The 26,027-nt window shown below is 39.1% G+C and overlaps 2 protein-coding genes across 6 annotated transcripts in view; one reads left to right on the forward strand and one right to left on the reverse strand.

Moving 5' to 3' along the window:
- The first annotated feature begins 1,573 nt into the window (after window positions 1-1,573).
- COCH (cochlin) lies at window positions 1,574-14,688 on the forward strand. Its single transcript, XM_049899101.1, has 11 exons — window positions 1,574-1,682; window positions 1,772-1,816; window positions 4,012-4,168; window positions 5,024-5,157; window positions 5,806-5,868; window positions 6,548-6,592; window positions 6,691-6,838; window positions 9,621-9,724; window positions 11,185-11,411; window positions 11,577-12,093; window positions 14,162-14,688. Exons 1-11 carry the CDS (start codon window positions 1,649-1,651, stop codon window positions 14,335-14,337), a joined length of 1,650 nt encoding a protein of 549 aa, XP_049755058.1. The 5' UTR covers window positions 1,574-1,648; the 3' UTR covers window positions 14,338-14,688.
- Window positions 14,689-17,309: 2,621 nt separating this feature from the next.
- The window catches only part of STRN3 (striatin 3), a 110,698-nt gene continuing 101,980 nt past the window's right edge, over window positions 17,310-26,027 (reverse strand). For 3 of the 5 annotated variants that reach the window (XM_049898721.1, XM_049898724.1, XM_049898725.1), the window contains exons 16-18: window positions 25,055-25,162; window positions 19,492-19,578; window positions 17,310-19,403 (exon numbers count right to left, since the gene is read on the reverse strand). In XM_049898721.1, coding sequence (XP_049754678.1) covers window positions 19,234-19,403; window positions 19,492-19,578; window positions 25,055-25,162 — 365 coding nt within the window. In that variant the 3' untranslated portion in view covers window positions 17,310-19,233. The remainder of the gene's footprint in view (window positions 19,404-19,491; window positions 19,579-25,054; window positions 25,163-26,027) is intronic. The other 2 variants (XM_049898722.1, XM_049898723.1) reach the window with 2 other exon arrangements.

Genomic DNA, 26,027 nt, shown 5'->3' on the forward strand with positions numbered 1-26,027 from the left:
TTTAAAATTGGGTTCCAAAACTCTGTAAATTTACCAAAAATCACTGAACTGTACACTTACAACAGATAAACTTTATGGTATGCCAATTATAACTAATGCCTTTAAAAAAATTATACTGTTCCACCTCTCTGGGGGTCCAGGAGGACCCCCAGATTATACTGTTCCTCAGCTGTCACGCAGTTTGTAACTTACACGCCCTGTGAATTCAGCTTTTTCCCATTTCCACCTGTATGAGGTTAGGATGAGAGCCAGAAAGAGAAAAAAAAAATCACCAAATCTGAGATTCTGCGGGATCACAACAGACAGCAGGTCTTGGAGTCTGGAATGGCAACCAGGCATAAATCATTCCTCATCTGGAAAAGTAAAATGCAGACGTAACTGCTGCCCAGAGGTCTGGGCCACCTCACAAGCGAAGCCCCATCCGTTAAAGCAAGTGGAACCCACTGGGGAGAATCGGGCTCCAGCAGAAACCAAGTCGAAGGCCAGATCCCTAAAGTCCAAGGAATAACCAATCAATTCATGGGGTTTCTAACAAAAACAGGGCATGCGTTCACAAAATCTGGGTTGGCTTTACTTTAGACGTAGGAACTCTTGTTTCAGTAGGAGCACAATGTTGGCAAGTTTTGTTTTTAAGCCGCGTGGACCCACAGGTTGGTAACTCTCCTGGGATCCTGCGTGACCTGCCTGGGCCGAGGCAGAGCCGGGGTTGACGGCGAGGGCCACTGCTCCGACCGTCGGGGACTGTGCTTGGGGGTCCGTCACTCCCCAGCTCGGGGTGGGGACAGCGGCGGACGCCCGAGGCTTGGTGGGGTCGCAGCACGTTGGGCTGCTTCCCCCGCCCAGATCGCAGTCCAGCCAGCGCGCCCTGCGCAGTGGGCTCGGGTCTCACCCGGCGCGTCCCCAGGCGCCTTTCCAGTCGTCCTCCTACACTGGTCTCAACGTCGCTGACGCCGGTCCCGCCGGAGCCCCCAAACCCAGACCAGGGCCTTCGCGCCGCACCTAGGGACACACGCCGCGTCCAGGTGGCCAGCCGCGGGCCGCGGGGGGGAGGCGCCTTAGTGCCGACCTCACCCCGGCGAGTCCCGGGGCGGGGTAGGGGTGGTGAGGGCGGGAGCTAGACCGCCGCCGCCGGCTCCCGGGGACCCGCTCCCAGCCCCCTCCCCGCGTGCCCCCCGCACAGTGCTCATGCGCGCGGCCCAGCCTTTAAAGCTGCGGCTGGAGCCGCGCTTTCCGCACTCGGGCGCATCCGGGCGGATCCGACGCAGGTGCAGAGCCCTGGACGTTCGGAGCGGGAGTGCAGATAGAACCTTGACGTCTGTATGTCCGTCTGTCTGTGTCTTTCCTTTGTTTCTCCAGTTCTTCTGTCTTCATATTGTCTCTCCCCTCACCCCGCCCCCTAGTCCAGGGTGTGCACATCGATTCTGGGTTTAGCTCAATTTGCAGCCGAACCGTCGCCCCCAGATCGAGAGGGGCGCTGGCCCCGGAGCGGCGCCCCTTTGGTCTCCTCCCTCCTCCAGGCCGCCGGTGGATTTCGGAGGCGTGCGAGATTTAAGGAGCGGGCGCGGCTGGGTGGGTGCGTGGGAGCCTTCGTTCCCCGGGAGCTTCTCTCGCATTCTGTCCTCCAGGTCCGAGCAGCCCTTCGACCATCATGTCTGCAGCCTGGATCCCGGTTCTCTGTCTTGGTGAGTACGCGCCCTTCAGCGCCCCATTTCTCCTCGCGCCAAGCGGGGTGGAGGCTTGAGCCAGCCCTCGCGCTTTTCTCTCTTCGCAGGTGCCTGTCTGCTGCTGCCGGAGCCCGCGGGCAGCGAGGGAGCCGGTGAGTTCCGTGTTTCGGGGCCGAAGAAGCAAGGTTCGGTCCAGGCGGTGGAAGGGGCTGAGGACGAGCAGGTAGAAACGCGCTCAGATCGAGCCCTGGACCGGAGGTGAAGGGCGTGAGGTTTGGAGCCGCTGTCTGGCGCGCCCACTTTCAGCGGTGCAGCCGCCCTGAGTGATTTACTCGACGCTGACTTTACCGGTGTTTCCCACGCCAGGGGGCCCTGGGGTCGGATGGGGCCGTTCTTCCCACGGCCGGGGAAAGAAAGGATCTAGGACTATTCGTTGAGCCCCACCGAGGGGCACACTAGTCCTAGGCGGTTCCCCTGCGTTTGGGGTCGAGGAGGACCCTCAGGTCCGACTTAAGACTGTCGTAGCCTCGAGAGAAAGAAGCAAACTGTGTTGTCCCACCTTGTCTGACCCCCTGGCTATGTTTCTCCGGTAACCTCTATAAAAAACAGTCTTGGAGGCTCATTCCATATACGAGAAAACCTAAAAGTTTGTACCACGTGTAGAGCCCCAGTGTGGGTATGTGGTTCGTTGTATTTTCTATAATTTAACAGGCAAACTCTTTTCTAAAATCAGTTGTTTGTTTTCTGGGGAATGAGGGTAAGTATTGTATTGGGCCATATTAGCCCACTCCCACCCCTACTGAAGTCAGTGTTCGCAGCTAAAGGCGGTCCGTGCACCGTCGGCCCTACCTCAGCCAAAAGTGGGAGGAAGGATTAAGGCTGTTTGATAATAGGTATGATTGCCATAGCTACTGTTTTTGGCAAGAGTGTTAACTTCCCCAGAGCTCTGAAATGTTTCCGAGCCAAGGAATTGGTATTGCACTTGGCATGCTGCCTTTCTTTTCCTGCCCATGCACAGTAGGGGACACAGCTCAACACAAAGCACACAGCCGGCTCTTAGAAGAGGGTCCTTGTTAGAGGCAGGCTATTCATTTGGGCTATATGACCGGTTTATGACCGGTTTTACTCTGTCTTAGGGGTGGAAAAATGTAACTATTTTGAAAAAGGAGCCCTGGTGTCACGGTGATTAGAGCCCTGGGCTGCAAACCGAAAGATTGAACCCACCAGCGGCTTCTGGGGAGAAAGATGTGGGTCTGCTTTCCTAGAGATTTACAGCCTTGGAAACACTGTGAGGCAGTTCCCTTCTGTCCTGTGGGGCCGCTATGAGTCAGGATCAACCCAACAGCAGTGGGTTTGGTTTGGTTTGGGTTTCAGGAAGGTTTTGGATAACCAAAATTTCCTGTGTTTGGAAAATGGTATTTAATAACATTAGTCCCACTTTAATATTCACAGCAAGTTGATGAATTGACTATGTATTATGTTATCTTTTTTTTTTTTTTTTTTGTCACTCCACCCAGAGTCTTTTGTAGTAAAAACTTTTTTTTCTTTTGGGTCTACTCTATGTAAAACTTGAGAGTATTCACCTTGCTTTCTAAAAGCCTGATATAGCTCTCTGGGCAGGTCTGGAGAAGAAATAGTTAGGTTCAATTAAGATAAAAATGCCCCATTCTGAAAGGACTAACTTCTCTGTTTCTGGTCCTGCTGGAGTTGCAGAAGGCTCCCTGGACTGCGTGACCTTGGGTAAATTAACCCCATGGCTTTAATTTCCTCCTCTGTGTAAAATGAGTGGTTGAGCTAAAAGACATTTTGAGAATCTAAGCATCTTTTTACCAGTTCGCTGAGATTAACGTGTACTTTTCAGGCACAGTGTTAGGAGGAGATAACTAGGATAAATCCTTCCCTCTAAAGCAAAGGCTGGCTTAGAGAGGTATGTGTGTGTGTGTCTATGAAATGTTCCTCAAAGAGTCAGTCCAGATTTGGCATCTGCACCTGGGCAACTATATGCAGCGTCATCAGAACTGAGATTTTTGTATTTCATAAACCAACGGGCAAGCGGTTAATGACTAATGCTACTTTCCAGTTCTGCTGTAATTTCAATTATGTATTTCCAAACTGATGCAAACTGAGGAAATTCTCATATTAGACATTGATAGTGGCTGGGGACTGGATTAAATTGGAAAACTGACTTTTAGCTTGCTAAAATCTACTACAAGTCAATGTTCTTAACTAGAAGTGTAGATAGAAATTAGGTTAGTAAAACTTAAATCTCATACCCTAGCTCCTCAACACCACCCCCACCCCCAAGTAAAGTCCAAAGGATGCTTATTACACTCCCCTTTCTCTTCAGTTCCCATAGCTATCACATGCTTTACCAGAGGCCTGGACATCAGGAAAGAGAAAGCAGATGTCCTCTGCCCAGGGAGCTGCTCTCTTGAGGAATTCTCCGTGTTTGGGAACATAGTATATGCGTCTGTATCAAGCATCTGTGGCGCCGCTATCCACAGGTAAACCCAAATACACCAAGGGGAGACAAATTCATGTGTGATCGTTTACCGCTTTAGCCATCCCGGACACCACCCTCTTTTCTTTCTTCTGGTGCCAACTTTGACCATAGAAGTCAGATAACATTTTTCAGGTTTTTCAGAGTATTCTTAAAACACCAAACAAACAAGGGAAGCTTTCTGACTAAAGGCAAATCCAGTTACTTCTCAAGGGCTAGATTCTCATGATTCTAAAACGTTTCTAATCATGTAATATATTACTGAGTTCTTACTATGTGCCAGCCATTGTTTTAACTCTCACCACAACTATACAAGGTAGGTACAATTTTACCGCGTTTTACAGATGAGGAAACTGAAGCTCATAAATAGAGTTGTTAAATACCTTTCTCAAGCTCACTGTTATTAGCAAGTTCCACAGCTGGGTCTGAGAGCCTAGGTCTGCCTCCAAGGCCCGGATTCATCACCGCTGTGCTATGCTGCCATGGAACGGCCAGCATAACACTGTTGTTGTTTTAATTAAGTCCAAGGGCATGTAGTTAAAGTGAGCAGTTTAGAAAGCTAGGAAAATTGTTTAGAGCTCTCATAGTAACTGAGTCTCTGAGTTGTAGGGATTGGGATAATTGTATACTACAAGCATGTTCTTATCCACACTTAAGAACTTTGACAGCATGAAACCATTCTCCTAGGCAGTTTTGTTCCACAGTAAGCAAGCTTTTAAAAGGCTGGCGTCCTCAGCTGACTTCCCTGCTGAACTGTTTTCTTGATTAATCAGAGCAGTAGATGCAACATGGCACTAGAAACCAGTTAAGTGCCCCTGAAAAGTGTGGATAGAATCTCAGCCATTATTTTGTGTTGCAGGGGAGTAATCAGCAACTCAGGGGGACCTGTGAGAGTATATAGCCTACCAGGTCGAGAAAACTATTCCTCAGTTGTTGCCAATGGCATCCAGTCTCAAACGCTTTCCAGATGGTCTGCTTCTTTCACAGTGACTAGTAGGTACAATTACATTGTTCTTACTTTTGTGTAAACATCCACCTCCCCCAAATAAGTTTTCTGCATGTCTTAACCCAGCCTTTTTGACTGTGATGGAAAAACCTGTGATCAGGGCTGAAGAGGTCAACTGTGGGTTAGAGTCAAGTACCCACTCAAGCCAGATTTGGGTGAAGCGGGGAGAACGGTCTTGCTGTCAGAAGATAGCCATAGAAACTTGAATTGTCTGCAGTCAGACTGCCCTAACACTTACCTGAACCAAATAGCTAGAGGATTCATTTTGGATGGTCTTTTGTAAAAAGGATATAATAGAGAAGAATCACATTTTGGTTCTTTGAAGCTAGCATGCAGCATATTTACTCCTTCAATCACCAACACCCTATTACATTCAACATTGTTGCTGTCAAGTCAATTCCAACCCACAGTGACACTATAGGACAGAGTAGAGCTGCCCCATAGGGTTTCCAAGGCTATTTCTCCCACACAGCGGCTGATGGGTTTGAACTGGCAACCTTTGAGTTCACAGGTGAGCACTTAACCACTGTACCACCAGGGCTCCTCCATCATCCTGTAGGACCCTAAATTAGGTTAATTGTGCTTTTGTGGTGGAGGAAGAGGGAAAAAAAATGGACATCTCTTTATTTTAACAGAAGGCAAAAGTGGTTCCCAGGAAGCGACGGGACGGGCAGTGTCCACAGCACATCCGCCAGCAGGTACGGAATATGGAACCTATCTCTTAGTTGCCTGGCACAGTGTTTGAAAGTTTGGAGACTCTTTTAAGGAAAAAAAAAAAAAAAAAACATGATATTGAAGAGAAAGCAAATACCTCAAGATTACTGGTAACATGGGGAAATACACAATTTTATATTTCAAATTCCTTCTCCTTGTATCTTCAGTTATGAACTCTGCTGCAAGCATTCTGTTCACGTCCTACTGCTCCTCCCTGATTTGATAAACTGGACTCGAGAACTGATCCGAGTACCATGAACTTCATAACTCCAGCTGCTTCATTAAATTCTCTTAGTTACTACTGCTCTATGAATAAAAGGAATTAATGTATGTCTACTTTGATAACCAGGAATCCCCTTTTCTAAGACCGTGATAGTTTTAAAGCCAAAACATTAGGCTCTAACTCTTAAGTTTCCAATCTTGTTTCAACTATGGGATTTCGATCTCAAAGTTCTGGACTGGAGCCCTATCAAATATGTAGGGCTTCTATGGTGTTAACTTGTTTCTTTGTTGAGCCATTGCTCCCCCAGTCCAGAAAATAATGAAGAAATGTAAAAAAGCCTTTTCAGTAATGACACTCCTTGTCACGGGTTTTTCCTATGTGGGCTTCTCGAGGTGGAATTGTCTTCCTTTTGCGAATGCCAGGTGGTTCCTGTGTTTCAGGTAAACGACTAAAGAAAACACCTGAGAAGAAAACTGGCAATACAGGTAAGAGGATCAAGGTATGGGTTTGGGAAAGTGGCTCTCTCTCTGTGAGTGTTTTAAGTAAGACTGCTAACAGAAAGTACTTGTTTGGATGTTCACAGACTGCAGAGCAGACATTGCATTTCTGATCGACGGGAGCTTTAATATTGGGCAGCGGCGGTTTAATTTACAGAAGAACTTTGTTGGGAAAGTGGCTCTAATGTTGGGAATTGGAACAGAAGGACCACATGTGGGCCTTGTTCAAGCCAGGTACCAATCTTGTTAAAATGGAGGAGCTCTGAATGTTATCTTGAATGATGACAAATGATCAGTCCTTTATTGTGGGTGCATTCACTTCAGTTCAATATAAACATGTGTTGGTTGTGAACAACCTGGATTCCCAAACTATAAGTTCAGGTTTTAAGGCTGCGTGAAAAGCCTGTGTAGGTCTGTGTGCCTCTTCTTTTGAATAAAAGGGTTTAGAGAATTGTATGCAATCCATTTTAAGGACCAGAAGGTAGAATAAAAGGTTCTATTGCTCACACGAATCACCTCTGCATGCCAACTCTACTCAATTTCCAATCTCTCTTTTCTGAAGAGAGCAGTGATGTCAGTTCCTCCTCCCTATTCTGTTATTCTTTTTAACTCCATATTCCCTTGTTTAGAAACCTGAAGTATGACCATTTTATATTATTTATTTGTATAAGTAATATTGATGGCTTTTAGGATTATAAGTATGTTTATTATAGAAAACTCGAAAGAAATATAAAGCACAAAGAAAACAGATTTTAAACCATAGAGATCACTGTAAAATGTTTTATTTCCTTTCAGCATTTTAAGAAAATATTTGACCACACATACGTGTTTTTTTCAGAAGCTCAGACTGTAATAATGTGTCCTGTTTTCTCTTCCCTTCGTCTTTTGAGCATTTTCTCGTATCACACATATTCATCAAAATGTTTCATAATGTTCATTTGCATAATAGTTTATTTAACCATTCTTTTTTTTTTTTTTTTTAATTTTCACTGTTACCAATCACACTGTGTTGGACAGCCTTATATCAACTTCGTGCCCGTCTCTGATTATCTCATTAGACTAGATTCCTACAAGTGAAATGACTGGATCAAATGGTTCTGACATTTCTGAAAGTTGAACCAATTTAAATTACCATCAGCAGTGTATAAAGGTGTTACCAATACTACTGCAAATATTAATTTATGTTTTGCTTATTATGTTTTAAAGTTGGCCCTTAGTCTAGATAGAAATTTTTTGGGTGCGAGGTGAGGATTTAACTTTATTTCTCCATAGTTTAACCATTTGTCCCCATACCTTTTTAAAAATGAGCTACTTATTCTGATTTGTGATACCACCTTTCATATGCAAATTTGGACAAGTCTATTTCTTTAATCCAGGTGCTAGTTCTTGCATCTTTTCTACACTGCTTTGATTATTGTAGCTTTATTCTACATTTTAATATCCCATAGGGCAAATTCCTTCACGTTACTTAAAATTTTCTTGGCTAAATTATTTTTTCAAAATGAAAGCTGTATAACTTTGTAGACTCATATAAAGACAAATCTTCTCTCTAAACTTCCTATTTTATACTTTTTCTGTTTTAGGAAGAACAGTGTTGTTCTTGTGTGCCATCGAGTCAATTTTGACTCACTGCAATCCTCTAGGACAGAGTAGAATTGCCCCAGAGGGTTTTCTAGGCTGTACTCCTCACGGGAGCGGACCACCAGGTCTTTCTCCCGCGGAGCTACTGGTGGGTTTGAACTGCGGATCTTTCAGTTAGCAGCTGAATGCTTAACCATTGCGTCCCCAGGGCTCCTTAGGAAGAACACTGGAATAGATAAACCTTGCTGAGAGTTTCTATTTAAGCAAAATAACAGTATGTATTAAGGATGCAAAAATAAGACTAATGTCATAAATCATAATTTGGCTAGGTGGAAAGTGACTATAAAAGTGAAAAGGCCATCAACCCATGAAATCTGATTTTGTGACCCAACATTTCACTAGGCATGCAGAAATTTGATGCAATCAATGCTATACTTGTTCCTCAAAAACCTTCACTTAATAAAATGGCTACCGATAATGCCAAGATCTTAAAATTTTGCATGTATGAAATACTGACTAATTTAAAAACTAAATGCAACAAATAACTGTTTAATGGTTTTTACTTAACATGATCTCTGATGAGCACAAACTAATTTATAGAGGTGAGGTGAAATTCTTTTCATATTAAATACAGAAAATAAAATCCAAAAATCATTTAAATATAATTTTAATGTTGGCAAGTATCTATCACTTATAAGAAAAATTCAATACAGTAATACTATTATACTATGTATTCTAATATTGTGATACTTTATAATGCTTTTTCCATTTTTAAAATGCTGACCCTAGTGTAACTGAAATTGCTTCTTCTGACCAGAGACCTGAGTTAATAGATCTGGGCTGTTCAGTGCTTTATGGGTCCTCCACCTGAGCAGACCCAGCTGTACACCTGGTGCTCCCTCCAGCTACCTGGTGCTCAGTTTTCAGGCTTCCGTTAAGCCCAGCGCCCTAAGCCAAGCCTAGTTTTGGTTTCTTCATACAGTTTAGGCATGGACTTTGGAGCTAGACCAAGCTGAACTGAAAATATGGCTGTTTTATTGAGCAAATTACCTAGATGTTGAGCCTCAGTTTATTCACTTTTAAAATAGGGATAATAATTCCTACCTTGCCGTTGTACTCTGCACACATGGAGTCACTGTAAATGAGAAGAGACGTAACAACTAACAACAGTTATGATGAAATGAAATGATGCATGTTAGATGTATTTAGTGCCCTTCAGAATAAACCCTCGGTGTAGCAGTTGCCCTTTTTACATTTCTGAAATATCCCCAGTCATTCAAAGGGGGATGGAGCAGGCCTTAGTTGACAATACTATGAGATTAGGAAACAACCTTGGGTACTGTCTGATTGAAAGATGTAATGTTAAAGGTATATAATGTTGCTTGTTTTGCCATTTCAGTTTCTCCCGAATAACATTTTCTTGTTTTTCCACTAGTGAACACCCAAAAATAGAATTTTACTTGAAAAACTTTACATCAGCCAAAGATGTTTTGTTTGCCATAAAGGAAGTAGGTTTCAGAGGGGGTAATTCCAATACAGGTAAGTGGACTTTGGCACCTGGGATGTAATATAGGGGAGGGTTATCAGTGACCAGACATACAAAACAGTATTGCATGATTTTATATAAACAGATATGAAGCTTTTCTTCCTGGCACTGAAATTTTGGTTAGGTCTGCACTTGATCATCTAACTATTCAGTTTATAATAGGAAATGTATGAAAGGGTTAGTTGATAGTACATTTTTTAAAAAGCCAAGGTATTTATAATCATTATTAGATAGGCCATTTGTCACTTTAGAGTTAGAGCAGAAGGAACTAGAGTAGCGCCAACCCTCTTCAGACTCCTTATTCTACTAGTCACCAAAGGGGTTAGACAGCGCACATACAGGCGGTCCCCAGGTTACGAACAGATCCGTTCCTAACTGTGCCTTTAAGTGGAATTTTTCAGTTGGCGATAGGTAAAACGGTTCTTATTTAGCCTTACTTTAGTGCAAGAAAAGGCTCAAAGCCTTTTGAATAGTTTAAAAGCTGCATGTGCAGAAAGCGAAGGTGATTGTGATGAAGCTGAAGTTTGTGTCATGAGTAGGGGTGTCATGGATTCAATTGTGTCCCCAAAAAATGTGTCGACTTGGTTAGGACATGATTCCCAGTATTGTATGGTTGTCTTCCATTTTGTGATTGATGTAATTCTCCTATATGCTGTAAATCCTAATCTCTGCCTGTGGTTAATGAGGCAAGATTAGATTATGTTAAAGAGGATTAGGGCAGGATATAACATCCTTACTCAGGTCACATCCCTGATCCAATGTAGTTTCCCTGGGGTGTGGCCTGCATCACCTTTTATAAGAGATGAAAGGGAAGCAAGGAGAGTTGGGGACCTCATACCAGCAAGGAAACAGCTACAGAAGCACAGCATGGCCTTCACACTTGCGGTCCCTGTGCCTGAGGAGCTCCGAGACCAGGGGAAGACTGATGACGAGGACCCTTCTCCAGAGCTGGCAGAGAGAAAGCCTTCCCCTGGAGCTGATGCCCTGAATTTGGACTTCTAGCCTACTGGACTGTGAAAGAATAAATTTCCTTTTTTTTTTTTTAAGCCATCCACTTGTGGTACCCTGTGATAGCAGCACTAGATAACCCAAAACAAGGGGTAAGGTCATTCGTTTTCAAAGTGAGAGCAAATTTGCATAACATTAAAGGGCAAGTACAAGTCGGGCAAAAAAAAGCCCGGGGCCTGCGTGTATGGAAGTCAGTTTTGTGTTCTGTTGATTGATGTGCAAAAAGGAAATGTGAGGCTTCTGAGAGGTGATGGGGAAGGTAATGTGGGTTGTAAAGACAAAAAACCATCTGATGGATAATTAAACGTTCTCATCTGATGCATCTCTTATAGAACAGAGTTCTCTTTAAGTCATCCTCGTGGCATCAAATTGCTGCAGGGAAATAGAAATATCATTTCTGCAGTGGTAAATACTGCTCCAATTTGCTGCTTCTTTTCAAACCTAGGGAAAGCCTTGAAGCATACAGCCCAGAAATTCTTCACGGCAGACACTGGAGTGAGAAAAGGGATCCCCAAAGTGGTGGTAGTGTTTATCGATGGCTGGCCTTCTGATGACATTGAGGAAGCAGGCATTGTGGCCAGAGAGTTTGGTGTCAATGTATTTATAGTTTCTGTAGCCAAGCCTATCCCTGAAGAACTGGGGATGGTTCAGGATGTTGCATTTGTTGACAAGGTAAGGTGGTGAAGGGTATCTTCTAATTGCAGTGACTCAATTCTATAGATAGTGCTGGCTCACCCATATCTGGATTAACTGAATACTCAACATTAAATGCTTTCATAATTCTTAAGAAACAACTTTTGATCCTTTTGGCTATCTTTTGCGTGTCTCCCCCATTAGGCTGTCTGTCGAAACAACGGCTTCTTCTCTTACCATATGCCCAACTGGTTTGGCACCACCAAATATGTAAAGCCTCTGGTACAGAAGCTCTGCACCCATGAGCAAATGATGTGCAGCAAGACCTGTTATAACTCAGTGAACATTGCTTTCCTAATTGATGGCTCCAGCAGTGTAGGAGACAGTAATTTCCGCCTCATGCTTGAATTCGTTTCCAACATAGCCAAGACTTTTGAAGTCTCTGATATTGGCACCCAGATAGCTGCGGTACAATTCACCTATGATCAGCGCACAGAGTTCAGCTTCACTGACTACCGCACCAAAGAGAGTGTCCTAGCTGTCATCAGAGACATCCGCTACATGAGTGGTGGAACGGCTACTGGTGATGCCATTGCCTTTACTGTCAGAGATGTGTTTGGTCCCGTGAGGGACAGCCCCAACAAGAACTTCCTAGTAATTGTCACAGACGGGCAGTCCTACGATGATGTCCGAGGACCCGCTGCTGCTGCGCATGATGCAGGTAAGTCCTTTGCAAGGGACGGGAAGTGAGGGAGGAGCCCAGTGAATTTTAGGAGTAAATATGAAATTGAAAATGCATTTTATTGAACAAACACAATGTGACAGGCACTGTTCTAAGAGTTTCACCCGGTATGAACTCGTAATTGTCAAAGCAGCCCTACCAACTTCATTTACAGATGAGGAAACAAAACACAGAAATAGTAAATAACTTCCCCCAAGTCACACAGCTAGCAAGTGGTGAGGCCAGGATTCAAACCCAGCCATGTCTGGCTCCAGAGTCCACGCTCTGCACCACTATATTACTAGGAGAAATGCTATGAGAACCATGTCACATGTCAAGGAAATGTTTCAAGCGCCCACGTGTGGCTCAACCTTGGAGTATATCCCCAAACGATGACAGTTCACTATAACCTACTATGAATCTGCCAGTCAGTAATTTATCATCACTTGTAGTAAAGTTTTCAGTCTGCATGAATTTTCTAAGACGGTAACATCTCCAATGAAGACTTTAATCCTATCTTACCTTTTTTTTTTCTCTTTCCCTTTGAAATAATGCACACACACTCTGGCGTTATAATCAGGTATAAAGGGTTTTCTTTCTCCCTCACCCTAGCCTTAATATTACTTTTGGCAAAGGGCATTAGTTCTTGAAGACATTAGCATGATGTGCTGCTGAGATCAAACAGACCAACAGTTCCCTTTCCTGGAATACAACTGAGTGACTGGAGTCTAATCATATTTAAAAATAAAAATACTAATTTGGGCAGGGGTAATCAGCAGCCTTGAATTTGTACCTTAACTCTTCTGCACCTTTTTTCTCCTGTGTTCTGTTTAATTCCTAATGACTTGTTTTCTTTCTATACATTACCACCTCTGCTAATGTTCATGTTTGTGTGCTATACTGATACAGGCAAGTTAAACTATATATCTAGCTTTTAAAAGTATTTTATGCAGCAGCAGCTAACTTGTGTTCAAGTGAAAACCTATTTACTATATAAGAAATTGCTCCAAGTACCTTTTACATTATCTAAACCAGCTTTTTAATCTTCACAACTCTGGGCACTCTATACCACTAGAAGGGGAATGAAGGCTTGGATAGTAGAATAGCTATTACAAAAACTCTCAAAACGTGTTAGGTTGTTACAGGGAATTTCATTCAGCAGAAGATAGATAGTAGTCTACACTAAAAATTTGCCAAATGACCATTTCTACAATTGAGAATAAGGTGAATCCAACTGATGTAATATCACTCCAGTAAAAAAGTAGTTGGACTAAAAGCCATCTAAGGGAATATAGATGAGAGTGTTTCAGCGTAATTGGAAGAAGCTATTCCGGCTTTATAGAAATTCTCTCTTCGGCTGTTTATATAACCAGATTTTTGCTTTGTGATTAAAGACTGACAAACTGACCACTGGGCACCTGCCAGTGTAACATATGAAGATCAGAATGGAAGAAACAGCTTTCATTATGCAGAGGACTATTCACGATTTCCGAGATACTGCAACTACCTTAGAAAACTTTAACACCATCTACTTGTACCATCTTTTATGCCATTCTTGTTTTATTACATTGGCTTTGACTCCAGTATTAGTGATTAATTGAAGCAATGATAGCAGACAATCCTCTCTTGTGCCACTGTCAGAGAGGAAGGTTTTTTTTAAAACCATTTAACCAGGTATATTTGCTGAAGGGTGGTGTTTTTTTTGTTTTTTATATTTTTTGGGGGGGGGGTATACACTTTATAAGAGTGACCTTCTATTACTAGTTTACTAAGTATGTTCTAGCATGAATGATACTGAACTTTATCAAGTATTTTTTCTGGGATCAGGGATCATGATTTTTATGGTGAAATACACTGATGGCAAAGCTGGTTTTGACAACTGTTAGGTCACTCTCATCACAGCTGTCAAAACCTACCTAGCAGTTTGGTACAGAAGATTTAATTCTTTAGACATTACTAGGCAGTTTTCTCTGTAACTATGTACAAATGTTTGGAAAATTATGTATACATAATTTTTTATATAAGCTGGAACCTGATTTCAATTCACTTTAAAATATTTCCATTGTAGGTATCACCATCTTCTCTGTTGGCGTGGCTTGGGCACCTCTGGATGACCTGAAAGATATGGCCTCTAAACCGAAGGAGTCTCATGCTTTCTTCACGAGAGAGTTCACAGGATTAGAACCAATTGTTTCTGATGTCATTAGAGGCATTTGTAGAGATTTCTTAGAATCCCAGCAGTAATGGTGGTATTTTGACAACTGAAAGAAAAAGTACAAGGGGCTCTAATGTATAAGTTGTATTCACTTAATACTGAAATAATATAGCACATAATAGGATCAGATCAGATACAAAACTACTAAGAGTCAACAGCTGTTTTAAGCAAATAAGCAATCATTTAAAGCTACTACCTTGTGACTACAATTTATAGACTTTGTTCAAAACACTCTGCTGAGGCTTCTTAATCATGACCCTTAGAACTCAGAGAGGAGGCGGTATCATGGACTTAAATTTATTCTAACATCCTTTTTAAATGTATAACTCAATAAAAGAATCTGATACTCAGACCAAAAGCAACATTCCTTCTCTCATCATTCTGTATAGCATATACAAGATGAAACTCCAAGAGTTTCATCTTAAATATCCAGTTCTTAAACACAGTTTAAGTATAAACACTTTGACCTAAGTAGATGTTTTCTTAAAACCAATGAACAGTAAAATAGTTACTTATACTGTACAACCCACAACTAAAATGTTAAATTTGGGGTCATATGGAAGGGAATCGTGTACTGAGCTGCTTTTGTAGTGTATTTTCACAATAATTTATGACTGAAAATATCACACTGAACGAGATGGCAGGATTGCCTGGTATTTTTCTATTTATATCCTTAATTTTATATGTGTATAGATATTATTTAGCTTGTATTCTAGAAGTCATCCGTGTACTGAAAAAAAAAAAAAATTGGTAAAGCTTATACTTAATGCTTATATTGTAAGCATTTAGCTTTAAAGAAAAAATACATTGCAGAATTGCAGATAACAAAACTGCAGGAAAAAATATTGTAGTTTGAATATCTGAGCAATAAAAATTGCTAGTGACTTATTCTAAGCTGCCTTTTTTTATTGCAATTGTTTCTCCCTAGGATATGATAAAAACTCAGTATTCACTAATTCACATGGAAAAAAAAATCTGGGATTTTTTTTTTTTTTTAATCATGCAATGCCAAGTATGGGTTTCTCCCCCCTCTTTACTCATCTACTGAAAGCCTATGTGTTAGGCACTGTACACAACCATTACCAGATTAAACAGTATGAGAGATGCTTTTGGGTACCTTCTTTAACAAAAAAGAATGTTTTGTACTTAATGCGGTTTTTACTTGTATGTGCTTGTAAAGTTGGTTCCTAAGGAAGGTGAACATCAAAACTCCCCTAGTAAGTGCTTGACAAAGTCTCTCCACAGCAGAGGCGCTCTATCATCCCATCCTGCCCATCTTCTCTAAAGACAGGACCTGTCCTCTCTCATTCGCCTAAACACCCTACCTCCCTTGAAACACATACTGACCTTATCTGAAGTGGTTTACAACCAAACAGTTGACCAGAAAAAGGTGTTAGCTGTTTGGAATAATGTATACTACAGTAAATCTTTGGGTCTAACGATTTATAGCCTACAAAAAAGGAATGAAATATGTCAAGGGAGAAGCAGAACTGAAATTGCCCTTGACACTACATAAACATTTAATGGAGTCTGGGAAGACAATTCCCTTGCCCCACAAAGTAGCTGTAAATATGATTGATTTGTGTAATAATTTTAATTAGAAAAAAATGGGTTTAACTTAACATGATTTTCCCCTGACTAAACAGACCACAAATCCTTGGCTGGGTGTATTATCCTTTAAAATATTATACATTAATGAAAACCCAGCTTCTAGTCATTAGCCCTTTTAAAAATGTTTTTCCTTAATTTTATAAAAGATAAAGAGCAGCAAGCAGAAATCAGCACTTTATAATTTACTATCAGTTATTTTATCCAGTAAAGATCAAGATAAAGGGTTAACAACTAAAAGGGGGTAATAAATTATTTCTTAAAAGATCTATTACAGTCGGGTGCGATGGTGTGCACCTGTAGGCCCAGCTACGCAGGAGGCTAAGGCTGGAGGATCGCTCAAGTCTAGGAGTTCTGGACTGTAGTGCGCTATGCCGACCAGGTGTCCACACTAAGCTCGGCATCAATATGGTGACCTCCGGAAGCGGGGAACCACCAGGCTGCCTAAATAGGGGGAAACCGGCACAGATCAGAAATGGAACAGGTCAAAACTCCTGTGCTGATTAGTAAAAAGATCTATTATAATCCAACTTTAGCAGGCGAGCCTAAATTTCAAATACTCTAACCTGCTTATAATTTTTAATGCGGTAAATGAGATGTTAGTCTTCAGTGGATAACTTAGTTTGAAATATGAGACAACCATATAGGTCATTACAGTAAGAAAAAAGGGGCAGAATATGATTAGATGCTGAAAAAGATTAGCATATCAAGGTTTGTAAATAAAAAGACTACGCTTAAAGCTGTATAAAGCAATATTTAAGTAACAAATGAATCTACATAACTTCCAATAAATCAAACATGAAAACACATAAAATGAAAATACAACATTCTTTTTCCATCCCTTCAGTCTCTTCCAAATGTTTAATATTGTGGAGAAAAATACAACCAAAGTAGAGAGAAAAATAAACAATTTTTATCCATTTCATTTTTAATACATTTCAAAAGAGGTGAATGTTTATGCATTGCAATGATAATAACATTTCAGCTAAACAGTAATGCATTAGTTTGGAATAGCTGCCAGAAACAATACTAGTTTTGGAAAAGCGTATTCTTAAATTATTTTAAAAAAGATAAGAAAAGTGCCACTTTAATTTGTTCACTAGTTGAAACTTCAGTTCAGAAAACAAACTGATTTTCTAAAAAGTTTTAGTGTTTTATCAGCAATAAGTGAAATTCCTGCTTGGGTTTTTACAGTATATGACAAAGTTGCTCAATTTACACACAATATAAATTTTTTTGCAGCATGCATTCAAATAGAATTTTGACAAATATGTTTTCTAATATTGCTACTTCCATTTGCAATTCCTTTCTAAAACAACAAAAAAAGGTAATTACCTTGTTGAAGGAAAAAGTTTCAAGATACTATTATTTAATGTTATTTTTAAGGATAAATTAATGAAAAATGGTAGTTTATTCTTTACTGAACTCTGTGTGTAAACAGGAATGGCTATATAGGAAAGCCAACACTGTTAAATTAAGTGAAATTCAGATTTAATAAGGTAACAGGACATCTAAGCAAATGATTTAAAACTGCATCTTTGCATTTTTTTTTTTGGCTATTTTGAATTGCCTGACTTATTTCAATAGAAGGTAAAAATTAAAAATCCCAAGCAGGGTGAAGTATTTGGAAAGGCATTCTTAAATGCTGTTAGCTGTTTTAATCTTATTAGAGTCTCAATAAGCAGTACAAAGGTTAAAAGAACAGCATAAACATGAAGGACTAAGAAATCTCCATTTCCTAGTTTAATAATGGAGAGTAAAGTATTGCACTTTATTATTCAACACAAAATAATATAGCCAACAGTAACATACAGGTACACAATTTAATATTTATTATATGCATTTTATATACATTATTTTTCAACAGCTGTACGTTTGCTATGTGGTACAATCTTAAAAATTTGCTGATTCATAGTCTGTAAAAGAAAAACCTTACAAAACTCATCAAAACTCGCAAACTGATCAGAAAAGTTTTTTGGAAGACTAGAAAAAATACTTTATTGTCTTAATCATGCATTACACAAACAAAATCTTTAGTTACACCATAAAATTAAGCACATCTGAAAAAATAAAAACAGGGAGAACTAGTCCGAACACAGATTTTTGTTTCTTGATTCAACTATTTTTGTATCACATTTGTAATGCAAATAAAATTTTTACTCCAAATATTTTTAAACAAGATAGTTTTGTTTGGAATCATGGTAAATCAAGAAGTGTATCTGGGGGGAACCACCTTGGTCTGCAACTTAAACTATAAAATATTCCATTTTTAGTCTATTTTAGACTATTCAGAGTTCCAAAACAGATATACAGGGGTCTTTAGCACATTAATAAAAGGATATAAAGAACAAAAGTGAAATAAATAATAATAGGCCATTAGCAAGATGGATAATCCTTGATAAATAAACTTGTAAATACAGTAAGATGTACAAAATATCACATAGTGATAGGATGCCAAGATTAGTTTGCTTTTTTTACTTTTTTTAAGAGTTCATCCGGAGTACTAAACCCCACTGTTTCATTTTAATACACTTAATAGTCCTTGGTTTATGAAGACAGTTATGTGATGATGAAGATGATTTAGCATCTTTATGGAAGGACTTAGTTGAGCTGTATTAGGCGGAAGAAGTAAAGTGTGTGGTTACACGGCAGCGGGTCAGTGAGATCTCTGTGTTTCAGGGTTGTATAATGCAGAAAAACTTCAATACAATCTTGAGCACTGTTGTGACAGGCTAAATATATAAAAAGACTTATAAAAACTAGAATTTTATCCAAACATTTTGTGCAACTAATGCTAAAATATTTTAAGTTAAATTTTCTTTCTTTCTTTTTTTTTTTTTTTTTAAAGCAAAATAAATTTAAAAGGGAATCTGTGGCATTCAACCGATGAACAGAAGATGACTAAGAGATGAACAAAAGCTACTCTTGGAGCTCACTTCCCCCCACAAGAGCACCACATTCCTAATCCTAAGGCAGCACACAGAGTCCAAAATAAAAGTCTTTTTGTAAGATCAGACTCCACATTGGCTTAAAGACACCTAAAAAACAGACATATGCTCAGTTCATACCCAGAACAGGCTGTAAATACTGGAGTCCATGTTTTACTTTTTGTCCCACAAAATACAGTAAATTACAGTTAAATTAATGAGCCTGACATTATTTAAGATGTGATTTCCACCAATTTATGCCTGCCCTAAATAGCCTTCACCCAGGCAGATCACATGTAGTGTCTTATCTGTAACCTTTTTGATGGCAGTGATGTAGACCCTCTTTTCTGTCCGAGCAAATCTTTTGTTATGATCCAAGTTTTTGTTGTATCACACAAATACTTTGGCAAGGGCATCAGCCCCTGCACTGGCAATATATGCTTTTGATGGGTGGAAAGCAACATCATAAATTGATTCATCCAATTTCTTCCTATGAGCTGTTATTTCTTGCACACACGTCTTGCTGTCTAAATTCCACAATCTAATGGAACAGTCGTGGCCTGTAAAAAGAACACCACAAATGAAGTTTGTTATTGAGTAACCATTCCTTTATCAAGTTTGAGGGCAACATAGGAAGTTTAAACTTACTTCCAGACATCAAATAGATTCCATTAGGATCGACTGCTAGACTTGTAACAGCATCCAAATGAGCTACCATAGAATGGATCATTTTACCTAAATAAAAAATACCAGAAAAGACTGTTTTAACAAATAGTAACTAACATGAGAGATCAGAAACCATAATACAGCATCAATATAAAACCCACAATTACTATAGCTACATTTTTTAATTGGGATAAAATACATATAAAATTTATCATCTTAACCATTGTAAAGCACACAATTCAGTGGCATTTAGTGCATTCACAATGTTGTATAACCATCACCACACTCTAGTTCCAGAACATTCTCATCACACTAAAAGGAAACTCCAGACCTATTAAGCAGTCGCTCTAGGTGCTCCTTGGAAACTCTGTGGGGCAGTTCTACCCTGTCCTATAGGGTTGCTATGAGTCGGAATCGACTCGATGGCACTGGGTTCCTGGGTGGGTCTCTAGTACGCCCTAGCACATGGTAACCACTAACCTGCTTTCCGTCTCTATGGATTGGCCTATACTACATGTTTCATATAAAAGGAAACATATATGTCCTTTGTGTATGTCTTCTTTCATTTAGCATAGTATTTTGAGAATTTTAATTCTAATGCAGAACTTTCCCAGTTACTCCCTAAAAAGACATCTGTGTAACGAGAATTTGACATATCTGATAAACAGTGGAAACCACCGTAACAATTTGAGTGCATCAAAAGTTTCAAAAGGTCATCAGAAAATATATCTCTTGCCTAAAGATTCTAGTATCATCTGATGGATTTATCCTTTGAAATGTCAATCATTTTACATGGTAGGAATAAAAAAGGGGCAGGGATACACCAGAGAAACTGCTCTACATTTTTCCCAATGTTAACAAAAACACTGCTCCGGAAAAAGTAATTTAATGAATATAATTATCTTCAGCACCAAAAAAAAACAAACCAAACCCATTGCCATTGAGTCGATTCTGACTCACAGCAACCCTACCGGACAGAGTAGAACTGCCCCATAGGGTTTCTAAGGAGTGGCTAGCAGATTCGAACTGCCAACCTTTTGGTTAACAGCTGAGCTCTTAACCACTGTGCCACCAGGGCCCTATCTTCAGCAAATAGGATCCAATATAAAGTCAAAATTAAGAAACAAGTAGTGAGCACAAAGTTGCGTTACATACTTTGGGTTAAGGCCATTAATGCTTGCAGCTGATAATATATGCTTTGATAAGTGGAATGCAACATCATAAATTGATTCATCTAATAAACAGATGTAAAGACAAATACCGATACTTTTAATGAGTATAGGTCTACCCAAATGCCTTTGCTACTTCTAATGAGAGATAAAAGCCTTCTGCAAAATGCTAGTTTGCTATGCTTCTGGTCCCCTGATGACATTCTACACTGGGACATAAAACATTTACTTTTGCTACTCGTCATGGGGCCATACCTGTGGACCTGAACATAAAACTGCAACATAATAAAATGTTAGAAAGTTACAAAAAAGACCCCAAAAAACAAAAGGTCATGGCATCTTATGGCAATACTACACACTTAACAGTTGAGAACAAAATTAAAGAAGTTCCTAGCCAGTTCAAACCACAGCTGTCTAATTCTCATTAATACTAAGACTAATTAATTAACACAATAATTTTAGAGACTCTTCTCTGCTAGCCCAAGGAACAGAAAAATCATTCAACATACTACCTTCAATTGCTCAGTCAACATAATTCATCTACAAGTTCTAGAATCCATTCCTTTCAATATATTCCTACAAAAGAACTTGGAGGATGAAACAATAGTTGGCCTATGGAAAACAACCGCAAAAGGTCCAAGTATCGTTAGCTTCTCTTAAAATGTCACATCTATAATGGTAATGCACAATTCACACGTCTGGATCTGACTTCTCTCCTGAAAAGGATTTAATATGTCCTAAATTTAACCAGGATATTTAGAAAACCAGTTGCCGCTGACTCCAACTCAAGGCAACCTCCTATGTGTCAGAGTAGAACTGTGCTCCACAGGGTTTTCAATGGCGGATCTTTCGGAAGTCAATAGATAGGCCTCTGGTGGGCTCAAACCTCTAACCGTTTGGTTAGCAGCCAAGCTTGTTAACCGTTTGCACCACCCAGGAACTCCAATGAGGATATTGAAGACATGGCAATTGATCAATCAAAACCCAAAGGCATCTTTCATCCAATAGTAAATCTACCCATTTCTTTAAGGGTGCTGTAATTTTCCAAGCTTAACTCTAGCCCCTCTGCCTGTGTGCTAAACTAACCCCCACTCTGATATCTTAAGTCAATTTAAAATCTACCCTTCTTCCCCAGAAAGTTTACCAAGTCACTTTAAATGTAAGTGATCCCTTTAGATTGGACCATGTACAGAGAGGTATAATGCTGGACCAAGTTAGATACTGGGCTTCCAGTGGAGACCACAGAAATTACAAAGCTTCCAACCCCTTCTAATAACTAGGACTCCTCCTTTACCAACATACACCTGCAGCTCTTCACATTTAACCAATTTCCCTTTGGCCCAAGCCTTTGCTGCTACCACCCTTTTGCCCTACCAAGACTAATTCTTTCCTCCTATAACTGAGGAAATAGAGGACACATGTCTGTCACCACTTCTTTCCTCCCTGGAGCCTTAAGCCCTTTGAATGAGTAATCAATATCGTGGGCCTCCATGAAATAGAGAGGCAATAAAGGCTGACAGAAAAAAATGTTAACTCTGAAAGCAATCTGCATGCCTGAATTCTAACCCTGTGATTTTTACCTATTGTGTGGCCTTGCACAAACTACTTAACTTCTTTAAACCTTTTATTTCATCCATAAAATGGCAGTAATAATAGTGCTGCATCTACCTTATAGTTATTAGATGCATAAATGAGTTAGCATATATAAATTAAATAGAACAATATTTCACATATAGTAATCAACATACCACTACTCTATGAGCTCCAATAAAGGCAGAACATTGTTCACAGACATCTAGAACTATACCAAGAATATGGTAGATACTCAAAAAATTTTGCTGAATGAACATCAGAACCTCCTTATTCTAACTCCTCCACATCCCTTACTTGTACTACACCTTCTCCCAGACTTACCCACTAATTAAATATTTCAGGCACAGTACATGCAACTCAAATTTGTGTCTCTACTAAAATCTTAAAAGTCATGGACCCTGAGGACCTCTTGGGAATACATAGAAGTTGTAAATTTTAAATTTTTTAAAGTCAAAGGTCTACTATGTAGCACAACTCAATCAATCTTTCTAAACCAATATTGCAAATCCCCACCGAAATACTTTCTGTGGTTCCACACAGGGCATAGTGTAAAAAAAAAAAAAAATCCATTACTCTTAGCCTGGCTCTGAAAAGTCCTCCTCAATAGATTCTACTTTACTTTCTCTAAAGTCATCTCTTTGGCTTTGCTTGTAAGAAGCTTCTGTTCTAGCCCAAATTCCTACCACCCTGCCTCTGTTCAAACTAATTTCCTTATTTAGAATCTCCTTCTACCAAAAAAAAAAAAAAGCTCTTACTATTCCAAAGCTCAAACCCCCATTCTATAGGGTCTTCTATCTAGTAGGACTCATCCTGCGGCTTGTGTGTGTGTGTGTGTGTGGTGTGTGTGTGTGGTGTGTGTGTGTGTATCCTATTCTCCCCAAACAACCAATAAGCCCCCGGAAGGCAGGAATCATATCTTATACATGACAGTATCCAGCGTAGTGCAGAATACAAAATTCTGAATTCATTTTTATTAAAATGATTTACTTAATCCAAGTATAGTATCAATTTCTATTATGTTTCAGATAAAAAATTCAATTAATTTACTACTCATTTTATAGGATAATACTCTATTAACAAACGTAGCTAGCCAACAACACCAGTTATGTATGGGGGTATTATAGTTTACCATATTTAAATGAATTACCCATTTTCAAAAAAGGACATCTTTGAAATCAACATATTTGAACACAACTCAATATTGTGTTGTGTGTGTATGTGTGAGTGAAGAAAGTGAGAGAAGTTGGTTGATTTAGAAAGAATTAAGATTTTCCATTGTTTAAAGCCTATTGCTTTAAATATCTTCACACTAAGTACTTTCACAGATGTCACTCCCTACCAAAAAAACTAACCCAAACCTGTTGCCATCCAGTCAATTCTGACTCATGGTGATCCCATGTGTTAGAGTACAACTGCTCCCCAGGGTTTTCTTGGCTGTAATCTCTACAGAAGCAATTCACTAGGCCTTTCTTCTGCAGAATTGCTGGTGGGTTTGAACCAACAACCTTCAGGTTAGCGGCCAATTGTAAAATGCTTGTGCCACTCAGTCTCCTAACCTTCAGGTAAGGTACTAGTTAATAGAAAAAATAAGTTGGTAGAATTTAGAAACAATATGAAAGACTATCTGGTTCTTAGGTCTATTATTTGGTAAAATTTTATCGACCACTTTCTTAATTTCTACCAGTAAAACAGTTGTAGAGATTCACTTTTTACTTTTAACCCAACTACTAAAATTCCTCAACTTTCCCTTATGAACGTAAATCTTCATTTATTAATTAAAAGGGCTCTTTTTAGAAACATGATAAACTAAGTGACCTCTCTGTCCCTGCATCAAAGAAGATCTCTGGGCTTCATAAAAATGGTCCAAAGAACTGATTTGATAAAGTGTTAAATTGAGTACATTCATATGAATCTTATTTCCTGTGTAATACAGAGACCTGTGAATATTCATTCTGTTCCCAACTTGTTCTGCTGAAGTGAAAGGAATATGTCCATTTAAGTGTTATTTGAATGAAGGGGTTTTGTGTAAGATTCTAAAGATGAAAAATTAATGCCATGTCCTAAATAACTTTCAAAGAGAAACCTGTAATTCTGATTCACTGTCTTACTCGATAGTTTGTTGCCCTGAAATAATGCTGCAATTAACATTTAAATTTCTTATTTCCAAGTCCTTCAATGCCCCTGATTGTTTCAGCTTCTCGTCAAGACTCTCTAGCTGTCAGACCTTTCCTAAAAGAGAACAATATTTTATGTAGAATTCTAGGTAATTATGGATGAAAAAAAGAAGTCCTTAGCAAAAAGAAAGAATCAAAAAATCCCTATGGCTAAATTACAGTTTGATCTGACTGCTATGTAACTGCTAAACTTCTTTGTAAGAAGAAATACAGGGAAAATGACAACACTGTCCACTATATTATTATTTGATCCATTAAAAAATAGTTTAAGAACATATTTCAAATGTGAAACACAAAAAAGAGACCTCTTCTGCTATATTAACTCATAACACTATGATGAAAAAAAAACTCAAATGAAAAGGCTTATGTTTAACATGACATGAAGAAATCATAATAGGTAGGCAATGCAGTATATACATTACTTAAGGATAAAACTTAACATTCATTATAAGCATGCTACATTATGTAAAGTATGAATTTAAAATGATTTAATCTGGCAATCTCAAAGCCAAAAACTCAATAAACCTTACATAAAATAGCATTTTCTATTCACCTCAAATTTACAGTATTATCAATATGAATAAAAAGAAAGTAAGACAACTTGCTTACCCGTTTTATTGTCAAAAAATTTGATGTGTCTATCTTCATGAGCAGTTATTGTAACAGGAAGTGTGGGATGACTTACTACTCTGTTAATATGATTAGTGGATTGTAAACCTAAACCAAAAGAAAGATAATGCATTCATACTCTCATTTAGAAGTTTAACGATGGCTTTGTCTTAATAAAAAAAAAAAAATTGTTAAAAACTAAAGCCTTTGCATAAAACTAAAAATGTGAGAACGAAACTATGTTTCTAGAGATTTAATTTTTAAAATACTAAACTCTTTGACTATCATGTCCTATGATATGGATGTTACTAGGCTCAAGTTTAGAAAAATTTCAAAGTGTTTTAATGCAGAACTTCAAAATAGGTGGTTTAGAATTTTTAGAAGACTCACTATAATTATTAACTCTAATAAACAGCCTATAAAAGAATTATAAGCATTTGATATAGAATAAAATTCATAAGCGATAGATGTTTGCAAGGAACAACCCACATTCTACACACAGTGACAAAAAACCAAAGAACCAGAATTAATGTCCTTTTAGAATGAAACTTTTTCTTTACTAGCAAGCTCTTAATTTTGATTAAATTAGAAATGAAGAACAGTGAGGGACCAAAATAAACAGGAAAAAAATTATCAGCATTATTAGACTAACTAAATCAATCATTCTGCATGTACTAAATTTAAATCCATAAAATTAAAAAAATACATATATGGCTAACTATGTAGGGTGAAGGAGGGAGTAAGTCAAGGAAACACTTGGAAAGACACTTCGAGTATAATCTGGTTCGAGATTTGATGATGGAGCTGTTTAAAAAATTTATTTAATTACAAAACAATGAATTAAAAAAAAAAGGAATCCCTAAAAATCATAAGTAAAATTACACAAAGGAACACAAATGCATATCCAGTTGGAGATTATCTACAAACTATTCCAGACGACTTTAAAGCATAGTAACCGTACATCCCTAGCGGA

Source organism: Elephas maximus, chromosome 10 (assembly GCF_024166365.1).
Source record: "Elephas maximus indicus isolate mEleMax1 chromosome 10, mEleMax1 primary haplotype, whole genome shotgun sequence".
Taxonomy (NCBI): Eukaryota; Metazoa; Chordata; class Mammalia; order Proboscidea; family Elephantidae; genus Elephas; species Elephas maximus.

Bases quoted from the DNA above. Each gene is read 5' to 3' on its own strand.
- COCH (XM_049899101.1), top strand. From the start codon at position 1,649: ATGTCTGCAGCCTGGATCCCGGTTCTCTGTCTTG. The intron at 1,683-1,771 runs GTGAGTACGCGC...CTCTCTTCGCAG, and splicing joins GATCCCGGTTCTCTGTCTTG to GTGCCTGTCTGCTGCTGCCG. The intron at 6,839-9,620 runs GTACCAATCTTG...TTTTTCCACTAG, and splicing joins GTGGGCCTTGTTCAAGCCAG to TGAACACCCAAAAATAGAAT.